Raw genomic sequence first — 20000 nt, forward strand, 5'->3', positions numbered from 1 at the left:
CATGTTTAACATTTTCCTTTCATTCATTAATCCACTAATCCTAATAATTAGAACTAGATGACTTTCTTTCCTTCCAGAAAATGAAGAACCTGTAAAATAGAGTGATATAAAAGTGTCACACTGTTTTGAACGTATTATTATTCACAAACATAGTTATACTGTGAAGTAGAAAAACTGTGTAGACTACATGTGATCCCTATCTGTCAGCACTGCGACCAGAGAGGCAGCGGTGTCTCTTCAGCTGGTTGGAGAAGGTGAAATGTTTCTTACAGCGGTCACACCAGTATGGTTTCTCTCCGGTGTGCGTCCGCACGTGTCTCGCCAGGTTGGACGACGTGATGAAGCTTTTGCTGCAGTGCTGACACTGGTACGGTTTCTCTCCGCTGTGGATGCGCTTGTGCAGCAGGCAGGTGGTGATGTGACTGAAGCTCTTCCCACACTGGTCGCAGCTGTACGGTTTCTCCCCGGTGTGGACGCGCTCGTGTTCGGAGTGGTTGGTCGATGAGGTGAAGGCTTTAGCGCAGAAGCGACACTGGTAGGGTCTCTCCCCGCTGTGGATCCGCTGGTGGACGGTGTATGAAGAGTAGTGATTGAAACTCCTCCCACACAGCTCACAGGGGTAGAGTCTCTCTCCGGTGTGGAGGCGCTGATGTCTGGTCAGATTCGACTGCGAGAGGAAGGTTTTGGAGCAGAGCCGACACTGGAACGGTTTGTCAGCACTGTGGACGTGTTTGTGTTGTTGGCATGAAAATGAGTCAGTGAAGCTCTTCCCACAGTGTTCACAGCTGTATGGTTTCTCCCCCAAGTGTCTGCGCTGGTGCAGCTTTAACGTGCTGGACTGAGTGAAAGCTTTCCCACACTGGTCACAGTGGTACGGTTTCTCTCCGGTGTGGATGCGCTGGTGAGTTCTTAAACTGCTTAACTGAGTGAAAGCTTTCCCACACTGGTCACAGCTGTACGGTCTCTCTCCAGTGTGGACGCTCTGATGATCCTTCAGGTGGTGTGTTGATGTGAAAGCTTTGTCACACTGCTGGCAGCGGTGAGGTCGGGGTCTCTTAGAGGCTCCCGGTTTCTAGGGTGACACAAAGACAAATGTAAGTGGCTGCCTTCTTCTTCTGGTTTAAACTTTAAAACCGCGCCCAGCAGTGATGTCACAGTTGGGTGGGTCACCATGTGGGATGTAGCTTGATCGAGAATCTATTTCCATTCATTCTTTATGGTAAACCTGTACTTTTATAGATGAGTTGTCACCAGTTAACTTGTTAGCTCGCTAACTCAACTCATTTAATTTAAGTTCAACTCAACTAAACTGTTGATTTTTTTGTTTTACAGCTATGTCTGATCAAAGAACCGTTCAAAAGAAAGTCTGAACATTCCCTGAATGTTGCACTCTAATCAGCTGATAACCATAAACAGAAGAAACTCCCTCAGATGAACAGCTGTTAGTGTTACTCACCTCTTGTGAGGACGTCATGTCGCCTCCTCAGCAGCAGACGGACTTCACGCAACTTCAGCCGTGACGTCACAGATGTCGGTCAGGAGCTCACAAACTTCTGTCTTTTGTCTGAAAGCTCTCGTGACTTTTTCAACTGTTGTTGTCGTTAACGGCTAACAGCTAAGCTAAGCTAGCAGCTCCGTAAACCTCCCGTTTCTCCTTCAGACGGCTGGATCCGGAACTGTAGCGGCTCAGACCCGAACAGCTTCATTAACTACCGGATTCAGAGACAGCCGGTAAAACCAGCACATTACCTCCTTTATCCTCCTTTATCCCCTCCTCAGTCTCTCTTCAGACGGCCGTCCGCCATGATGCTTTAATACTTCCTCCTCTCTCTTCTTCTCTGATTTAATGACGGCTCGCAAACCAACGTGAACAGCTGCATACCGCCACCTACTGTTCTGGAGTGTGAAGCGTCAGGGTTTTACGTACTTCTTGTTACATCAAAGAAATTAAGCAGTAAGAAAAAAGAAAATAATTAATTAATTAATTAATTAATTAAAAAACGCTATATCTTACTATCTAATCCTGTTACTTCTTCTTCTTCTTCTTCTTCTTCTTCTTCTTCTTCTTCTTCTTCCGGAGTGTGTAGATTCATGTCATTAGATCATCTGAATGCTGATTGGTCTCTAGAAAAACAAACAAATAAATAAATAAATAAGATAAACCATGTCCTCCTTCTGCCAGGCTGAATTCTCTCTACAGTTAATTAATTAATTATTTTGGACCAAACTGGGCCAGTCCGGGCTTCACGGTCTCTCCCGACTGCCAGATTCATGCAGTTACTGCTCTCTGCCAGTGGAGGGCAGTATACCCGTGTGTCACTGCGGGGGCAGCACCAAATAATAATAAACAAAACTAAATATTTTATATACTTACAGACAGAAAGATACTTATATTTCAGATTTCTAAAGATGTCCTTCACTGGGAGATTGCTATAAAGAGGAAGTACATTTACTCAAGTACAATTTTGAGGTACATGTGTACTTGATACTACTTTATACTTCTACTTCACTTCAATGGAGAGGCAAATATTGTACTTATTATTCCTCTACATTGATCTGATCTGTCACACACTGTGTTTATTATAGAACAAATTAGCCAAACAGCATTTAAAGAAGATTAAATTAGCTGTATTCAAATTAAAGTACTCAGATCCTCTACTTCAGTAAAAGTACTAATACCACACTGTGAAAGTACTCCACTACAAGTCAAAGTAAAGGTCTGTAAGTATTCTCAGTATATATAATGAAGGTCAAAGGTTAAAAGACTCTGTTTTCCAGCTGTTTTCCAGCTGTTTTCCAGAGTGCCCTCTTGTTGCTAGGAGCGGCAGCCTCCCGCAGCGGGCACTCTGATTGGCCTGCAGCCCGTCACCTCGGGCCAATCAGAGGCCAGTGCGTCCGCCATGAGAATCTATAATCCCTCTTTTTGTGATGATCACTACTACGATTTATTATCAATACTACGTTAAAATGGGCGCGTGGGCAGTTTGTGCCCTCCGTTTGCTTCATATTGATCCTTCTTCTGATCGATGTTTCGATATGAAACGTGTTTATTAAAGCTGCGATCATCAGCGTGAGAATAATGAAATATAATTAGCAGAACACAGTTTATTGTGTGTTATTTCACCGACTGATGATGATGATGCTTCACTGCAGGACTCGCTGCCGTTACCGGCTGGTGGCTGTAATGGCGGAGCTGTCGAGTGTGAACAAACAAGCACACGGGGAACTTCCGGTCTAAGTACGGGTCTCGTCTTCTTTACAAAATAAAAGTTTGCGGAGACGTTACATCTCCTCAGAGTTAGAAGGTGACCAAGCACATTTACTCGTGTACTTATGTACAGTTTAAAGTACCAAGTTGTTTGTACGATGAAAACATCCATTAATAAAGACCAAGGTGCAGCTGGGGAGGAAGAAAATCCACAACCAAAACATCTGCTGTACTGCTGGAGTGATATATACATGTAGTTACAGTTTGATATACAAATTGTGCAATTACATGAACATATTATCCATTACTGTCAGCCTCAGCAGGTTGTATACTGAACTGTGTATATGTACATGGACAAACTGTGCATAAACCACCTTCTGGACGTATATGAAGTAACTTGTTAAAGTATTTATTTCGGCATTCTTTGCACTTCCACAAACTCTTCAAATATTTAATTTGAGTTTTAATATTTGGATATAATTTGCTCAGAATATTTCAACAACATATTATAAATACATGAATGCCTTATTGGCACATATAGTTTTTAATATGTGAAGAACAGATGTTGGATCAAAACGTCCCATATATGGAACATAAATAGTCCGTCATGTGATATTAATGTTCATATATACAGTGCTTAACAAATTTATTACACCACCTGTCATGAAAATGACAAAACACAAATATTTTAGAAATCTGTCAAAAACTTGTGTCAAACTAAAAATTGTATTGTTATTTATTAGGCAAATAACAAACTGGAACAAATAAATAGTCCTTATTCATATATATTAACCAGAAATCTGAATATTCTGTTCGACCTCCTTTGATGACAGTTTGCATTCTTACAACCACAAAACAAATGTTTCTGTTCAGGAATGCAAGTAAATAACTGTGATCTGGCATCTCAATCAAAAAATAATAATGTGCTTTACTATTTGTTTCTAGGGTTAGGTTTAGTAAAACTAAATCTGAGAATTCATGTATAACAACAATAATTATATTCTAGCATTAAAGATTTAATCATTTTGATTAAAGAGCTTGGCTTGCACATACTGGTGGATTAACCATCACAGACACATCAGATATTTTGGTCATCAGCAGTACTGTTAATGTAGGGCAGCGGGGGCAAACACCTGACACTGGGTGGGGGTCTAATACATTTGTTAAGCACAGTTATATAAGACTTTATGAGAAAATGAAAGGCTGGCACCTTTCAGTTCGGAACGTGCTTTTACTTTGAAATCCGAATAAGCGACAAGCCGGAAGTGTGCGGTCTCGTGCCGCGCGGGCTTGACGTGCCGCTGGCGCTGATGGCGGCGGGGCTGGCGGAGGGTCGCACCGAGGAGGGAGAGCGAGGAGGCGGGGAACCGGAGAGACAGAGAGAGGAGGCCCCGGCGGTACCGAGCACCGACACACCGACGCACCGACAGTAATCACACCGACAACAACAGCAGCACGGCCCGCTGACAGACACGGAGGAGGACGGACGCACGGACGGAGCGGTACGGTTGTTTTTGTTTCTGAGCTACCGAGGGATTTTTCCGTTAACGGCAGCTGGAGGGTCCGTCTGCAGACTGGTTAGCTGTAAATATTCACACTTGTAATATATGTACACATAGTACTGCATTGAGTGAGAGTACACAGGGTACTGTAGTCCAAAGTGATACCATAATGTGTGTTTTTGTGTGTAAGCGGATGTTAAATTGTCAAACAGTGTGTACTCATATGTGTTGTATTGTTATCAATAGCGGGCTTTATGGAGGGGGGGGGGGGGGGGGGGGGGCCCAGGACCCAGGACCCAGGACCCAGGACCCAGACCCACTAAGGGCCCCACTGAGTGTGTTAAAACACTCACTGATTTCTGTGAGGCAGAAAATATGAAGTATGATTTCATGCAGTGTTCTGGTGCCTTGGTTGTGTCCTGACAGTGTTGTCTGTCTGGGACCCCTGGAAGAGGCCCCTGACCTTCGTTTGCTTTGCTGTTTTTTGGTGGACTTTATAATTTAATGATTTAAATACATTATTTTTTTTAAATTGATTTTACAGTTGAATTAGTTTGACAGGAGTCAGTCAGTTATGTAAGTTGTATTTCATGTAGATCTGCTTTGAATTCTTTTTCACAGATGAGTGCAAACAGACTGTTGGACAAATAAAACTAGACAGGAAGTGAGTTAGTTTGTTAACTGAACAATATATAATATAATAATATAATATAATATAATATGACATAATATAATATAATATGATATAATATGATATAATATAATATAATATGACATAATATGATATACTATAATATAATATTATATAATATAATATGATATAATATAATATAATATAATATAATATAATATGATATAATATAATATAATATGATATAATATGATATAATATAATATGATATAATATAATATAATATGATATGATATAATATAATATAATATGACATAATATAATATAATATAATATGATATAATATGATATACTATAATATAATATGATATAATATAATATAATATGATATACTATAATATAATATAATATGATATGATATAATATAATATGATATGATATAATATAATATGATATACTATAATATAATATAATATGATATGATATAATATAATATAATATGATATAATATAATATGATATACTATAATATAATATAATATAATATGATATAATATGATATAATATAATATGATATACTATAATATAATATAATATAATATGATATAATATGATATAATATAATATGATATACTATAATATAATATAATATAATATGATATAATATGATATAATATAATATGATATACTATAATATAATATAATATAATATAATATAATATGATATAATATAATATAATATAATATGATATAATATGATATAATATAATATGATATACTATAATATAATATAATATAATATAATATGATATAATATGATATAATATAATATGATATAATATAATATAATATGATATAATATGATATAATATAATATGATATAATATAATATAATATGATATAATATGATATACTATAATATAATATGATATAATATGATATGATATAATATGATATAATATAATATGATATAATATAATATAAGATAATATGACATAATATTATATAATATGATATAATATAATATGATATAATATAATATGATATAATATAATACAGATGTCATATGAGAGAAATATCAGAAAGTCACTGTTGAGTAGCTCCAAAAGAACAGATGTTATTATGTGATAGATAAATGAATGCTGAGATAATACACAAGGTGTAAATACAACAGCTAGATCACAAGTTACTACATAAGTATTTTAAAGTGATATTAGAAATACTACTAGGATGTAGTACTTTGAGTACTGAAGTATTGTCAGCTGGTATGTTCAGATTATACAGGGCTTTAAATGGTCAAATGAACTAGTTCCCCAGTCGGCCTGTCCTGCCCCCTGATTGTTGTATATTTATGTGTGTGCGTGTGTGTGTTGCGTTCACTGACCGTCATGTTTACTACGCTGCAAAGGCTGTGTGTGTGTGTGTGTGTGTGTGTGTGTGTGTGTGTGTGTGTGTGTGTGTGTGTGTGTGCAGCAATGCAGCATGCAGGCAGAACTTGGCCCAGTAAGAAACTCTTCACAGACCACCAACATTTCCAGCTGAACTCTGCTTTGACACTGCAGCAGTGTGTGTGTGTGTGTGTGTGTGTGTGTGTGTGTGTGTGTACTGTTGTGCGTCTATCCTTATGAGGACCAATTTGAGTTTTAAAACCTTCGAGAATGAGGACATTCCTGTAAAGTGAGGGTTGTGGTTCAGGGTTTCCTTGGTGGTTAACACTGCAGGAAACATTTAATCAGTTGTCAGAAAAGTTGCAGATTATTTTTCTGTCGATCTACTAATCGATTAACCGGGTACCAATCTTATACCAGCGCTGTCTCAGCTGTTTGTCTTGATATGCTGCTCTGATCATTTCCTGCATTTCCTGTATGATGCGGTCGATCAATCACTGTCTGAAATGAGCTCAATCAGACAAATCCTTGCACATCTCATCTGGTTATCAATGCAGTTTATCATTAATCCATTAGTCGATTGACAGCGATGATCTGCAATTATCTGAAAATTGTAAAACTTCATCATTTGTTGTTCTGCTTCTCTGCCACTAAATCACTTCCTGTGTTCTCATTTAAGAAAGGGAGAAATTTATATTTGGTCTTCCTTGGTGTCGTGATGGCGCCGCCTAGTAAAGCAGAGACATGAGCCACTCAACAGCCTGCTACACAACACGTTTCATTTCTGACCCTTTTCCTTCCTTTTATAATAAAAACTATTAACAACACATTTAAAAAACATGTTCACAGTATTCGTGACTGTGATTTCAGTTGGACTTGCGGTGTGATGTGGCACCTTTGCCTGCATCCATGAAGCTTAAATATTATATTTCACAGAAATGTATATGTAATAATTTCTCTCAGTGCTCTCATAGAGAAAAGGCTGTAGAAAGCCTCTGAACACTACCTGCCAACGACAGCTAGAGACCAGCTGCTGAACGTAGTGCAGCATTTAGCAGCTAAAGAGCCAGATGTTTCCCTCAGGAGGTGGAGGAGACCAGAACCACAGCTGACAGAGAGAGAAGACTGGACTCCACATGAAGGATGTGGATGTGGAAATAAGCAGCTGTTTGATCACCTGAAGCTAATATGGCTCCATCAAATTTAATCTGTATCTTCCAGAGATCTTTTTACTGTGGATTTCGTCCCCCATCACTTACACTGAAGTTGATCTCTTTGCTGCTAGTATGAACCATGAAAGTGCTCTCAGTGTACAGAGTATGAGAGTACCGTTTTAAGACAGACTGGACCCCCCCTTTAAGGTTAGACACCAGGGATGCATTATGTCAGTGATGGTCCTCACAAGTATAGAAGTGCAAACGTGTGTGACATGGAGAGAGAGGGAGCATTGTGTCGGCTGGTGGTTTGAGCCGGTGCAGAGATGAATATCAAACAGGCCTGTAGTAGTGGACGTTTCAGCAGAGTGATGTGCTGTCGTGCTCTTTATCAATAAACTATTGTCTTTTCCTGTCTCTCTCTTCCCAGTACAGGACCTCCTGTTGGCCGCCATCGCTCCACCAGCCAGTACACTACTACAGCTGCAGTGCTCGTAGTATTTAGTTGCAGTAGTCAGTACTATTACCTGTGTTAGCTAGCAGAGGTGCAGTGAAACATGAGAGACGCTGAAGCAGCTCTGTTAACCTTCGTACAACAGCTTTGAAGACACTGAATTGTGTATGAATGCTTTTTGGTGCTAGTGAATCTGGAATGACAACCATAGCTCAATAGCTTGGGTGTTTCAGGGGCTTCTAGGGGCACAATGCTTCCAGTTCGGGGCCCCTGAATCGTACATCCCTCCACGTTATCTTGCTTGGTGATGAGCTCAGTGGTTGAGCTGTCAAGCTAGCTGCTGCTTCACTGTGAAATCCTCTCAGCTGCAGCACAAACAAAACAAGTATTTCACCTGCTCTGAAAATGAGATTCATTTTGAAGCTACATGCAGTTAGCAGCTAACAGCTAGCACAGCAATCTGATCCAAACCAAACACACACGCTGTTAAAATTCAGTTAGAAAATAAATCACCTAAAATGTAGTTGGACTCTGACAAGGGTCACGTGTTTGGCAGCTAACGGCTGGTTAGCCGCTAGTGTCTAGCAGTGAGCAGGTAGCGGTGGAGCGGGGCTAGGCCCGGGCCAGAGCAGGGGTGCGATGGAGTACCACTCCGGTGGCAGCCTGCCCCTGCTGGGGAGACCGCGGTACTGCCCTGGGGCCAATGCCAACGGAGGATACCTGTGTGAGACGGGACACTGCTGCGGAGAGACCGGCTGCTGCACCTACTACTACGAACTCTGGTGTAAGTTGGTTGTACTGTCCTGTGGGCTGGTAGTACTGTAGTACTATGGTTTCCTGTTAGCATGGTTAACAAGAGTTCTGACTTTAATTGGGGACATGTGATACTATCTAATGCAACAATATGCAGCAAACTGTTATCTTTCTTTTATTCCGGGGCTTCCTCTTGTCATTTTCATTATTATAAGATCCTCCATTAGTAGTTAGCAGCACCAGTAGAAGTAACAGCAGTATGAGGTACTGTAGTAGCTTTAGCTGTGGAAGTAGTACTAAAAGCACTTTTCTTTTTACATTCTTATATTCTAGAGAAACATTGGGCAGATACAGATTCATAATCCTGGCGGCGTTATGTTTCTTTCCAAATGTAGTTTACGTATATTACGTAATTTTTGGGAAACAGGGTTTGGCAAAGTTAGCCAGGTCCACTAAGAGGTCCCACTTCAGACTCATTTTGACATCTTTACACTGGCTCGCTATCAAATTACCAACATTACTACTACCTGTTACTACCACCAGTGAGTTACTGAAGCATTGAGGTATGCTGGGAACTACGTGATGTCACCAAACACAACGTGCCAATAAGAGTGATATATTTTTCTTATCGTCAACTAACCTCATGTTCAGACCCAAACCATCAACCTGAGTCCAGATAAAGTGCAGAGTGTGTGTTCGTGGTGATGAAGGAACAGCAGCTCAGAGGCTCCACAAAGATGCCGTGTAACTTGGAATCTGAAGGAAATCAGATGAAAACTAAATGACTAAAATGTCCTGGACCTTCAGAAGTTTCTAGAGAGTTTGGAGTCGCAGAAGTCCCAGCTGGAGTTGTGTTTTTGTCTTAATCACACTGTAATATTGTGTTCAGGGTTCTGGCTGCTGTGGACCGTCCTCATCCTGTTCAGCTGCTGCTGTGCGTACCGACACCGACGAGCCAAATTGAGAGTTCAGCAGCAGCAGAGACAGAGAGAGATCAGCCTGCTGGCCTACCATGGAGCCAACTCCTACCCCTCCTCCATGCTGGACCTCAGTAAGACCCCTGACTGTCTGTCTGTCAAGTGACGTGCTGCAGCTCTTACAGCTCTGAGGCCGCTGGAGTTTCCCTTAAAGGGGAATTCAGCTGATTTTCAGAAGGAGAACTTGTTGATTCTCATTATTTCCGGCAACAGTTCTCCTTTGATACGCTGTTATGAAGTTTTTTACTCAGGAGAAATGTTGCTGAAGATGACTTCGAACTGTTTAAATTACCATTTCTTTTTTTGTTTTATTTTATTTTATTTATTGATTTAAAGTCTCATATCAGCCTTCCTGAAATAGATTTTCCTTGTGAACAGATTAAAAACATCATCCACATGATACAGCCAGTTGTTCTGTTAGCCAGCTCAGCTTAAGTCTTAAAGCAGAATTCTACTAAATCGTTCAATCATCTGGGAAAATATTGGACATCAGCTCAAGTCAAAAACCCCATCTTTAACCTCTAATGTCCTGTCATCTCTCTACTGACTGTTATCTGACAAAGGAAAAATACCCCTCTTAACAGTGTATGAAATGACAGTATGAAAACAATGCGACTCTGGCAGTGATGAGCCTACAGAGAGTCATCAGCTGAACCTGCAGCTCCCCTGGGCTTTTACGGAGCTTTATAGTGAATTTCAGCTCATTGTTTATCTGTCCGAGGGGTGAAAAGCCGGCCATCATAGAGACAGGGGAGACGTGATCTAATTTAAATATGAGGATAAGTGCACACATCTCCCTGGAAGACATTCCTAGTGTTGCACTCTGTTGTTCAGATTAGGGCTGAAAGGTGTGGGCACCTCTGACGGAGTACCTTTACAAACTAGTTGGTGAACATAGTTTTTTTGTAGCATTTAGCATTTAGCAGCTAAAGAACCAGATATTTCCTTCAGGTGGCCAGAAAGACGACTCCAAATGAATGATCATGTTGCTCTGTAAGTGCTGGATGTGTAAATAAGCAACTGTTTGCTCTAACGTTGCTCCCCTCTTCTGCTTTCAGGTTTCCTGGCATCCCTGAAGCTGCCGTCCTACGAGGAGGTGGCGGCTCAACCCTCCACCCCTCCTCCACCTTACAGCTCCGTGTTCACCACCCCGCGTTACCCGCAGCCTCCCCGCACAGCTGACCCCCACCTGCTCACACAGCACGGCCCGCTGCTGCACCGGCCGCTCAGCGACGGCCCCTCCTCCCTCAGCTCCGACAACAGGTAACAATACTGCTAACGCTACTGGGAGCATTGGTGGTAACGCTACTGCAGCTACTACAACAGGGAAAGAAGCAGTAGTACTTGAAATTCCGAAAGAATGTTAGCAGTTCTGGAAATTGTTTTGGTTGTAGGATGAGATGCACTACAAACTCTGTGAACGGTAAGAAGGAATTGTTCTCATGTTTTCATAACTTTAGATGAGTAATAATTGTGTATCTTCTCTGTAGCTCCAGTTGTTCCTGTGACTCCTGCTGCCCCTCCTCTCCATGTAGCTCCTCCCTATCAGCACCCGTCACGTATGAGACCGACACAAGCCATGCCACTACTCCCAGTGAGGCTGCTCCCATCACTCTTGATGTCACCATGGAGACCATTGCTGCCGTGGCAACCTGTTTGGAGGCAAATGAGACAGAATTTACTTCAGACAGGATGGTTGCCACAGTGGCCATTCACATCGGTGATGAAGATGCTGCCAGAGCACAAGAACCCATTGCCACGGAGTCATTGGTTCCCAACCAGACTGTTACTGTGGCGGATGTTACCAAGGCAGCCTCCCCTCATCCTCTGCCCTCACCCGGCTCTGAGGTGGCTCTTTCTGTTGTAACTACATCTCCCATAAAGCAGCAGCTCAACCTGGCACCGTGTACCCCAATAGTCAACACCTGTAGCCCAAGTACACTCCCTAGTCCAAGTGTTGTTGACACAACACTCCCCTCCATCCAAATAATAAACACTGAGGGACCCGAAACTCCCCCGAAAATCACCTCAATATCAGACGCTACTACCCCAACAGCTAGCCCTTCTGAGAGCCCCCCAGCCCCCCAAATCCTTGAAATCCTCGATTTAACAAGAACTTTTGATACAACCAATGTTCCTAGTAGCCCAACCCTAGTACCGTCCCCAGATGTTGGAAGAACTTCGCCCCTGATAACAGGCTCTGTTGGTCTCCCAACCCCGGACGCAAATCCTAGCCTTGTGCCAATCCTGGCACCTTCAAACCTTACCCTAGCTTCAGTCCTAGTACCTACAAACCTTACCCATTCTCCAGATGCAGTATCTACAATCTTAACCGAAGCTCCAGACCCAGTACTTACAAACCCTACCCAAGCTCCAGACCCAGTACCTTCAAACCTTACCCTAGTGCCAAACCCACAACCTAAAACCACCATGGTCCCAGACTGGGCACCAAACCCCATTCTAACTCTAAAACCTGCACAGTCTAACCCTACCCTAGCTACATATGCAACACCCACTTCACCTACATTAGCCCATTGCCAGGCTCCAGAACTGTCACCTGGGTCAGGTCTATCCCTGATTCCACCCAGCCCAAGGTCAGGTTCGACCCAACACCCAGGGGCTATTACTGTGGTATCTTATCTTGGTCCAGCTGCAGTACCGGCCGATTCAGGTTCCTCTCTGGTCCTGCCTCAATCATCAAAGTCAGACCTTATCAGTCCATTACCATCAAATGTCCAGGCTGGTGTTAGTTCTGGTTCTGGATCTGAATCATACTCTAGTAGGTCAGGTCCATTGTCCACTCCTGCCCCAGTGCTCACCTTCCCAACACCTGCATCGTCATCTTCCTCCTGCCCAGCCATAACCATAGAGTCTGAAACTTGTTTCGCTCCCTCTCAGTCTCCCCTTGGAGCCCTCTCCCCATCATCACCACCATCCCGTCCTTCTCCACCTCCTCTCCTCTCCCCTCCATCCATGTCTTCTACCTCCCTCCCAGCTCCAGCTTTACTCCTGGACCCCCTCACTGCTCTGCACCAGTCCAACAAAAGTGGATCTTCCTCTGGCCACGCTTCATCCCTCTCCCCCTCACCACGTGCTACTCAGTCCCCTCCAAAACAGACTCTCTTCTCCCCCTGCGTGGATGTCTTTGAACCAGGACCTCCCAGCTGGGAGAATGGAGAGGAGGAGGAGGAGGAGGAGGACAATGATGATGATGAAGATGAGGACATGGGAGCCGATGAGAGCCAGTATAGACATCGGCGACTTACCGGTGACTCTGGGATTGAAGTGTGCAGGTGTCGGGTGGAGGAGGAGGAGGAGGAGGAGGAAGAGGAGGAGGAGGAAGAGGAGGAGGGGGAAAGGAAGGAGGATGGCAGGAGAGGAGGAGGAGGAGGAGGAGGAGGAGGAGAAAGAGATATCAAAGGAGGTGGAAACACTGATCTCCATGACAGTGTGGATTGCCCTGCTAGGGGTCAGATAACCACAGGGGAAGGACTTATAATGTGTAACTCCACCTCCACCACTACGCCAACGTCCGAGGACAGTGGCGAAGTCGTAATTGTCATGGAGACAGTGTGACTGACAGAAGTGGGCGTATCAAACCACTCGTCATCCAGACAAGTGATGAACAGGAAGTTAATGATGGCGTCCACCCTTAAAACTGTTTTTTGACAACGTTCTGTAACCAGGGAGGTTTTGAACGCAGATGATTGTGATTGTCGATGAGTTACGTCACATTAACAAATGTCGCTTGTTCAGGATCTGTTAGTCTGTTAGCATAGTAGTTGGATGTTTGATGGGAGGACATTCAACAGGAAGCATTAGCTCATTACGACATGGTTTCTTCAACTGCGAGTTGGAAGTCTAGTCAGCTGTGGTTTGGGAGTTTCTGCGTGGTGAGTACTGGTGTGTTTTAAGAGGAGAAGCATTTACTCAGATTGCTTCCAGGGTCAAATTTAACAGCTACCACATGACATTTTGATCACAACTAAAGTTTTACAGTTTACACAAAAGATATTTAGAAATCCACCATTATGTAACATTGGAGAGTTGTCTATGAACGGAGAGCTAGCTGAAGCAGCTTGTTGTGATGAATCTGTAGATCCATTAAGCATCTTATCTATAGTTCTAGTCTACAAAATACTCCGAGATATCCTATGGAGTAACATTCAGTGTTTCTCACCAAAACACATACACCCTGGAGGCCTGGCAAACGTCTTCCCTTCCTCATGAAACAATTGTGTTGATTTTAAGGGGTACTCCACCAATTTTACACTTACACACTTCAAATAACCCAAAGCCTGTGTTACAAACAAGTGCATTTATTGAAAGATGCTATTTAAGTTGCGTTAAGTGTGGGAACAGTGTTTTGGCCTCTGCTGCTTCACTTTTTTACCGTTTTTGTTTAAATCTGTCTCTTGCAAGTCCCTTAACTTTGTGGAAGTGTTACACACGTGTTTTGGAGTACTCCTTTAAACCTGCATTGTTTACATCCACTAGCTTGTAGTCTTATTCTTCTGCGCCTTTCGCTAGCACATTGCTACATTTCTTGGCCTGTTGCCACCAACGGTTGATTAGTGAAATTCGAACGAATGCAGTTAGATAACCACAAAGGTAATGCAGCATTCATGTCATATGGGAGTTACAGTAATTACCAATTACTTGAAGATAGTATTCATATCAACATCCAAGTCGTAATTAAAACTGGGAGATTTTTCCAAAATCTCTGATATATCCAAATTTGCACTTAATAATGCAGAAGAAAGTAAACAAATATGGATGCCTCAACTAAACTACATCGTTAAACGTAATTAAATGCTAATTTAATGGATATAATGTTATATATATATATGTAATGACGTTAATGGTGGCAAGTCGAAACCATGGGAAGCTTGACCTTTGCTACCTGCCATCCCACGTGAATTATGCCCCTGACAGAAATGACGTTTTCTTCCTTACATCTGTCTGTCACCAACAAGAAAAGAACAACTTTAAATAGTTTAGCAGAAGACACCTCGCTTGTCTTGGGTGATGACGGAGGTTTGGAAACGTGCCGGGGACAAATTAGCTGTTTTGGAAATGAAGAGAGACTTATGTAGGAGGATGATTCACCCTGACTGACAGAGGGAAGACTGATTCATTCATTAGAGGGGACGTTTTGATGAAGACGTCTGTCAGGAGAGTGGAATTGGTGGGTAGTATATGAAATGGGGGAGACAGTTTCTCAGGTTTGATGTCATCATGACAACTTGATCCTGTATGGAAGGTTTTAGGGTCGGTGGAGCAGTTGGTTTTCTGTGTGTCAGCCTTTCAGCAAAGAAGCTTTTGCATAAATAGGAATAAACAATGGGCACTTTTAAACAGAAACAAAGCACCAAACAACAGAGACGGGAACACGTCATCATCAGGCTTTGTCTCTTTCTCTGAATGTGAGGTCAGACACAACAATACGCCGACTTTGTGCATCTCTCCATTCATAGACACCTGGCCTTTTTTATCATTCAGATAATTGATAAATTGATCATTTGAGGGGCTAAATTAACATCATACTACAAAATTCATCCAACAAGTCAAGCTATTTCAGGGCCTTAAAATTACAGTAACCTCAATCCTGTTAAACAATTGGCCGTTTAGATTGATAAACGTGTTGATATTAATATTTTGTGACAGAAAGACATAAAAGAGTATATTTTGTCAATTACAGAGAGTTAGTGACATGTGTAGTACATGCTGGTGTATTTAAAATCACCTTAGAATCTGAAATTAGTGAAGAGCAATATTTTTCATCAGCAAGAGTCTGTGTGTAGATACCCCCCCCCCCCCCCCCACAAAAAGAATGACAAGACAACAGTTTCACAAAGCGTTGACAGCAAAACCATGGAAGCATCCCGTTTAGGTTACTGTCATGTTTGTATTTCGACTGAATTGACACGCTCCCCACTGGTTTCTACGCACCTTTGGAAGATGAAAATCTTTCTAAAACCCTCTGGACAAACTAAAAATGCATCAGGGTCAGAAGGAAAACATTTTTCTTTTATCAACATCTTGGAGATTTTCACCCAACAGCAGCAGTGTAATGATAGCAAGGAGCAGTGCGGTTTTTAAGAGACGAGTCATTTCCAACACACTTCACCGGAGTATGCCATCACACATTTGTAATACTTTTTTGTGTCAGTGTAGAAACAAATAGCTTTGTCACGTATCTTTGTCCATGTCAGGATAATCACCTGTGTAACAATACATTCACAGACCTTTTGTTGTACTTTTATATGAAAAGCTTTTTATTAATTCCATCAACCGCTTTTCCAAAATTCTCAAGAATGATCTCCCATATCATTGGGACTAAATATTTCACATAGAAGTCGGTTGGAGTGTAAAAGTGTCTCTTACCTTTTTTGTCACATTTTCTTACACCTGCTCCCACAAAGTGCACTTGCTTTTTTTACAGCTGTTAATGTAAGCTGTATTAGAAAGTTTCACAAATGCGTGTTGCTCCAAACCAGAAGTCGGAGCGTGTTGGAAAAGACACCAGAGAGTAAAGTCTGACCTTTAGCCAATGAGATAAAGAGTGTGCAGCGACGTCATCAGAGTGTGCAGTGATGTCATCAGATTGTACCGGCTGACGATTGCTTGAACCACAACCCTTCAAAGTCGTCTTTGAAAGTAAAGACCCAGGAGCTTGAGGCAATATAATCTTGGAGGAAAGTAATGCTTTCAGGTTCCTGTGTAACTACGGCAACCGCTGTGGTGCAAGGAACTGCTCACCGGACGATTGTCTCAGTCACGGATATCATTAACTCAACCTTCTCTGATGGAAAGGTTGAGGTCTGGTTGATTGATCCTTAAACCCTGTGTCCATGCTGCATTACAACGCGGACTTCATGTACTTCGCTACTCATTTGTTGCAAAGGACGATGGGCAGAACTTTGCTGACTGAGGTAGCCATACGCATGCCCATGATGGACAAAGCTATGTTGGACTTCATTATGACAAAAGCAGTGTCCTGCCATGGAAAGGACGAGATAAGACTTCAGTGGCAGCAACAGAATGGACAGTTTCTATCTCCAACGGCTGGATGTTTTCTGGACGGCCTGAAGTCTTGGTAGTTAGTTTGGAAACCAACGTACAAAAGATTGGATTCATGTGTGGATGGATAAATGTGATCCAATCTTTTGTTTTTTAAACCTTTGTGGCTAAATTCACAGATATAGGTATCTGGTTTAGGGCAGATGTAGACTTCGGAGCGCCCCACCAGATTCTCTGATGGCGTCTTCGATTCGTCTCAGACTGAGGTTGAAAACGACACCTTGTACGATTGAAGTGAAACCAGGCCAAATTTGCGCCTACGGGCTGAGGCTTAAGAGTTGGTAGAGGCCGAAGGACCTCCTCGAGAAAGCTCAAGGGCGATCCGAGCCGTTGATGTTGTGGTTGTTTTTGTTTGTTTTTTGTTTACCTGAACTAATAATGTTATATATCTCCATGGCTACCGAGTGCCATTTCTACTTGACAACTGTTACTACTTAGCATTAGATAGAGCTTTTCTCGCTCTGTGTGTGTGTGTGTGTGTGTGTGTGTGGACTTTCGACCAGAGTGACTGGAGAAATGTTGTCTAAAATCTGTCTGTAGCTCAGGTTCCCAAAGGCTCAGCAGCTCTGAGATCAGCCTCATAAAGGGAGACCCAGCTGGCTTTGGTGGGACATGTGCCATTTCATCGGGGATTTCATCCAAATTTCCTCACAGTACCAGGAGGTTGTTGACGTTGTTTGGAAGGGTCCAAACACACTGAATGGTTGGCATCTTGGTGTTGTTTTGGTGGAAATCATTTCCACCTTCAATATCTTAGTGATACCAGATTAATGAAGAGAGAAAGAACCAATGGTTTTAATAATTGGCTGGAATTACCTACAGATTTACCAGCACCAAATCTGAGCTCACGTCTACCAGCTAAATGGAAGAAGGTCCCATCTCTTCTCTGGAGGCATCATGGGAAACGTAGCCAATCACTGACTGAGGTAGAGGTAGACACGGTAGGTTGAGGCAGATGATACACAACAGAGGTAAAAGAGAGTGGAAGTTTCCATGTTGCTCAATGGGTACAGCGAGGCACCAGCACTGCAAGGGTTTGGGGTTTCATTCCTGAAGTCCCTGACTCTCAAGATGTCAACACTCCTGATGCTGTGAGGCATTTAGGGGTAAAGTCTTTAACCAAATGACTGATGAAAGCTTGGACGATCTCACTGTACTGATGTTAGGGCTGGCCTAACTTTTGGAAACCCCATCTTTATGTCTTTTTGTTATGAAATCCGTTCAGTTCAACTGGGACTAGTTTGTCATCAACAGTCGGTGGACGAAAACATTCAATTCAACATTAGTCTTCTCTGACTGAAGAGTTTCACACTGACAGGTCGAAGAATTGACTCCAGTATGATTGTATAATTGACTAGTTTTAATATTTAAACCTTGGATAAGTCTTCTTTACATATTGGCACATTAGTCTACTATGGGTAACCAATCCTCATTCAAAGTCTTAATCTGAATGCAGCGCTGACCCTGATATGTGAACCCAGTCAAAGCTTTTGACAGCTCATTAAATGTTTACCATTTTGGCTCTTTGAACAACTTTCACTTGTTCCATGAGGAGATTGATTGGAAGCAGCTTCACCTGTGGTGTTTGACAAACTTCTTTAATTTACTAAAACGTCAGTATGTTCCTTCTATTGTAGGAGCCCCTCCCTCTGTCTAAAGAATGTTTTTATCTCGTTATCTCTTCTCTCCTTCCTGTTTGCATGAGGTTTCTGTCGGAGGAGTCGAAGGAAGCAGAGAAGAGATTAGTCTTTAAAATCCCTAAATATTATGATGATAACAATGCTAATTATTAGTATTACTAAATTAATAGTGAGTGTGTATGTGTGGATGTATGTGTGTGATCTAACTAAACCAGCCTGTTCTAAAAATGTGTGAAGATATACTGAATAAAACTGTCAAATCTACCACCTGTCTGTGTCAGGACCACATTCATCCAACTGGTACTGATAATGAAAAGAAATCACCATCCCCACACTGGACATGAATCATTATTTATTGATTAAAAAACAGTAACAATGTGAAATTACACTCCGCCTGGGTAACACGTCAGCTCTCTGTCCAAACAATCATAATTCGTTTTTAATTGGAAATGTTTATTTCTGGAAACCTAGACACCCATTTAGGAGAGTTCAAACTCAGTTTAATTATATTCCACTGTAGATTTAACAGCTCACATATTATTTCCACCTACATGTTAGCTGTATGTTTTAAAATTAGTTAGCATAGCATTAGCCTGAAGCTGCAAAATGGTGACGTTGAAGCAGTGCAGCCACGGGTTAGCCTAGCATTAGCTTTTCACTGTTATCAAGTATTTAAGATTTACAATGGGTTTGTTAATTTGTGAGGATTATCTCATGTAATAGTGCCTACAGACATTAGCTCTGATGCTAATTATCCCTCATCTATCTTCTTTTTACGCTTAATGGGAAGGATTTTATGGAACAAATTTAGCTAACCTTGTGCTACGTGTTTTACCTTCACTTAAAATAATTACTGAAAAATTAAGCTCTTTGGAAAGTACCCATTTTAGCAAAAATTTGTGCTAAGCTAACATCCAGCATTTGATGTTCTAGTGTCATGGTTTGGATTCTGATGCTGTTTGGAGTATTTTCATGGTAATTTTTAATCTTTTAATAGTTGTAAGAACCAGTTTCTGGTGTACTTTGGTTTGGAATAGGCTGCTATATGGAGCTGTTAGCTAACTCTCTGTGAAAACTCAGCATTGTTTTGACAATTTTAATGTTTACTTTTATTTAAAAATTTTACTTTTATGTTTCTTTCTCCCGCCATTCAGCTGGGCTATCAACCCCTCCCCCTTTCATTTTGCCCCGTCCTCCCACCCCGCCCTTGG

At 41.7% G+C, this 20000-nt stretch overlaps 2 protein-coding genes across 2 annotated transcripts in view; both read right to left on the bottom strand.

The window, feature by feature from the left end:
* Positions 1-196: 196 nt before the first annotated feature.
* The window catches only part of LOC139306214 (zinc finger protein 420-like), a 58899-nt gene continuing 39095 nt past the window's right edge, over positions 197-20000 (bottom strand). The window contains exon 8 of the mRNA XM_070930167.1: positions 197-1052. Coding sequence (XP_070786268.1) covers positions 197-1052 — 856 coding nt within the window. The remainder of the gene's footprint in view (positions 1053-20000) is intronic.
* cyp17a2 (cytochrome P450, family 17, subfamily A, polypeptide 2) overlaps positions 19968-20000 on the bottom strand; it is a 6689-nt gene continuing 6656 nt past the window's right edge. Inside the window, exon 9 of the mRNA XM_070929454.1 lies at positions 19968-20000. This exon is cut by the window's right edge and continues 233 nt beyond it. Within this exon, the coding sequence (XP_070785555.1) occupies positions 19968-20000 (33 nt within the window).

This window comes from Enoplosus armatus, chromosome 23 (assembly GCF_043641665.1).
Source record: "Enoplosus armatus isolate fEnoArm2 chromosome 23, fEnoArm2.hap1, whole genome shotgun sequence".
Classification (NCBI taxonomy): domain Eukaryota; kingdom Metazoa; phylum Chordata; class Actinopteri; order Centrarchiformes; family Enoplosidae; genus Enoplosus; species Enoplosus armatus.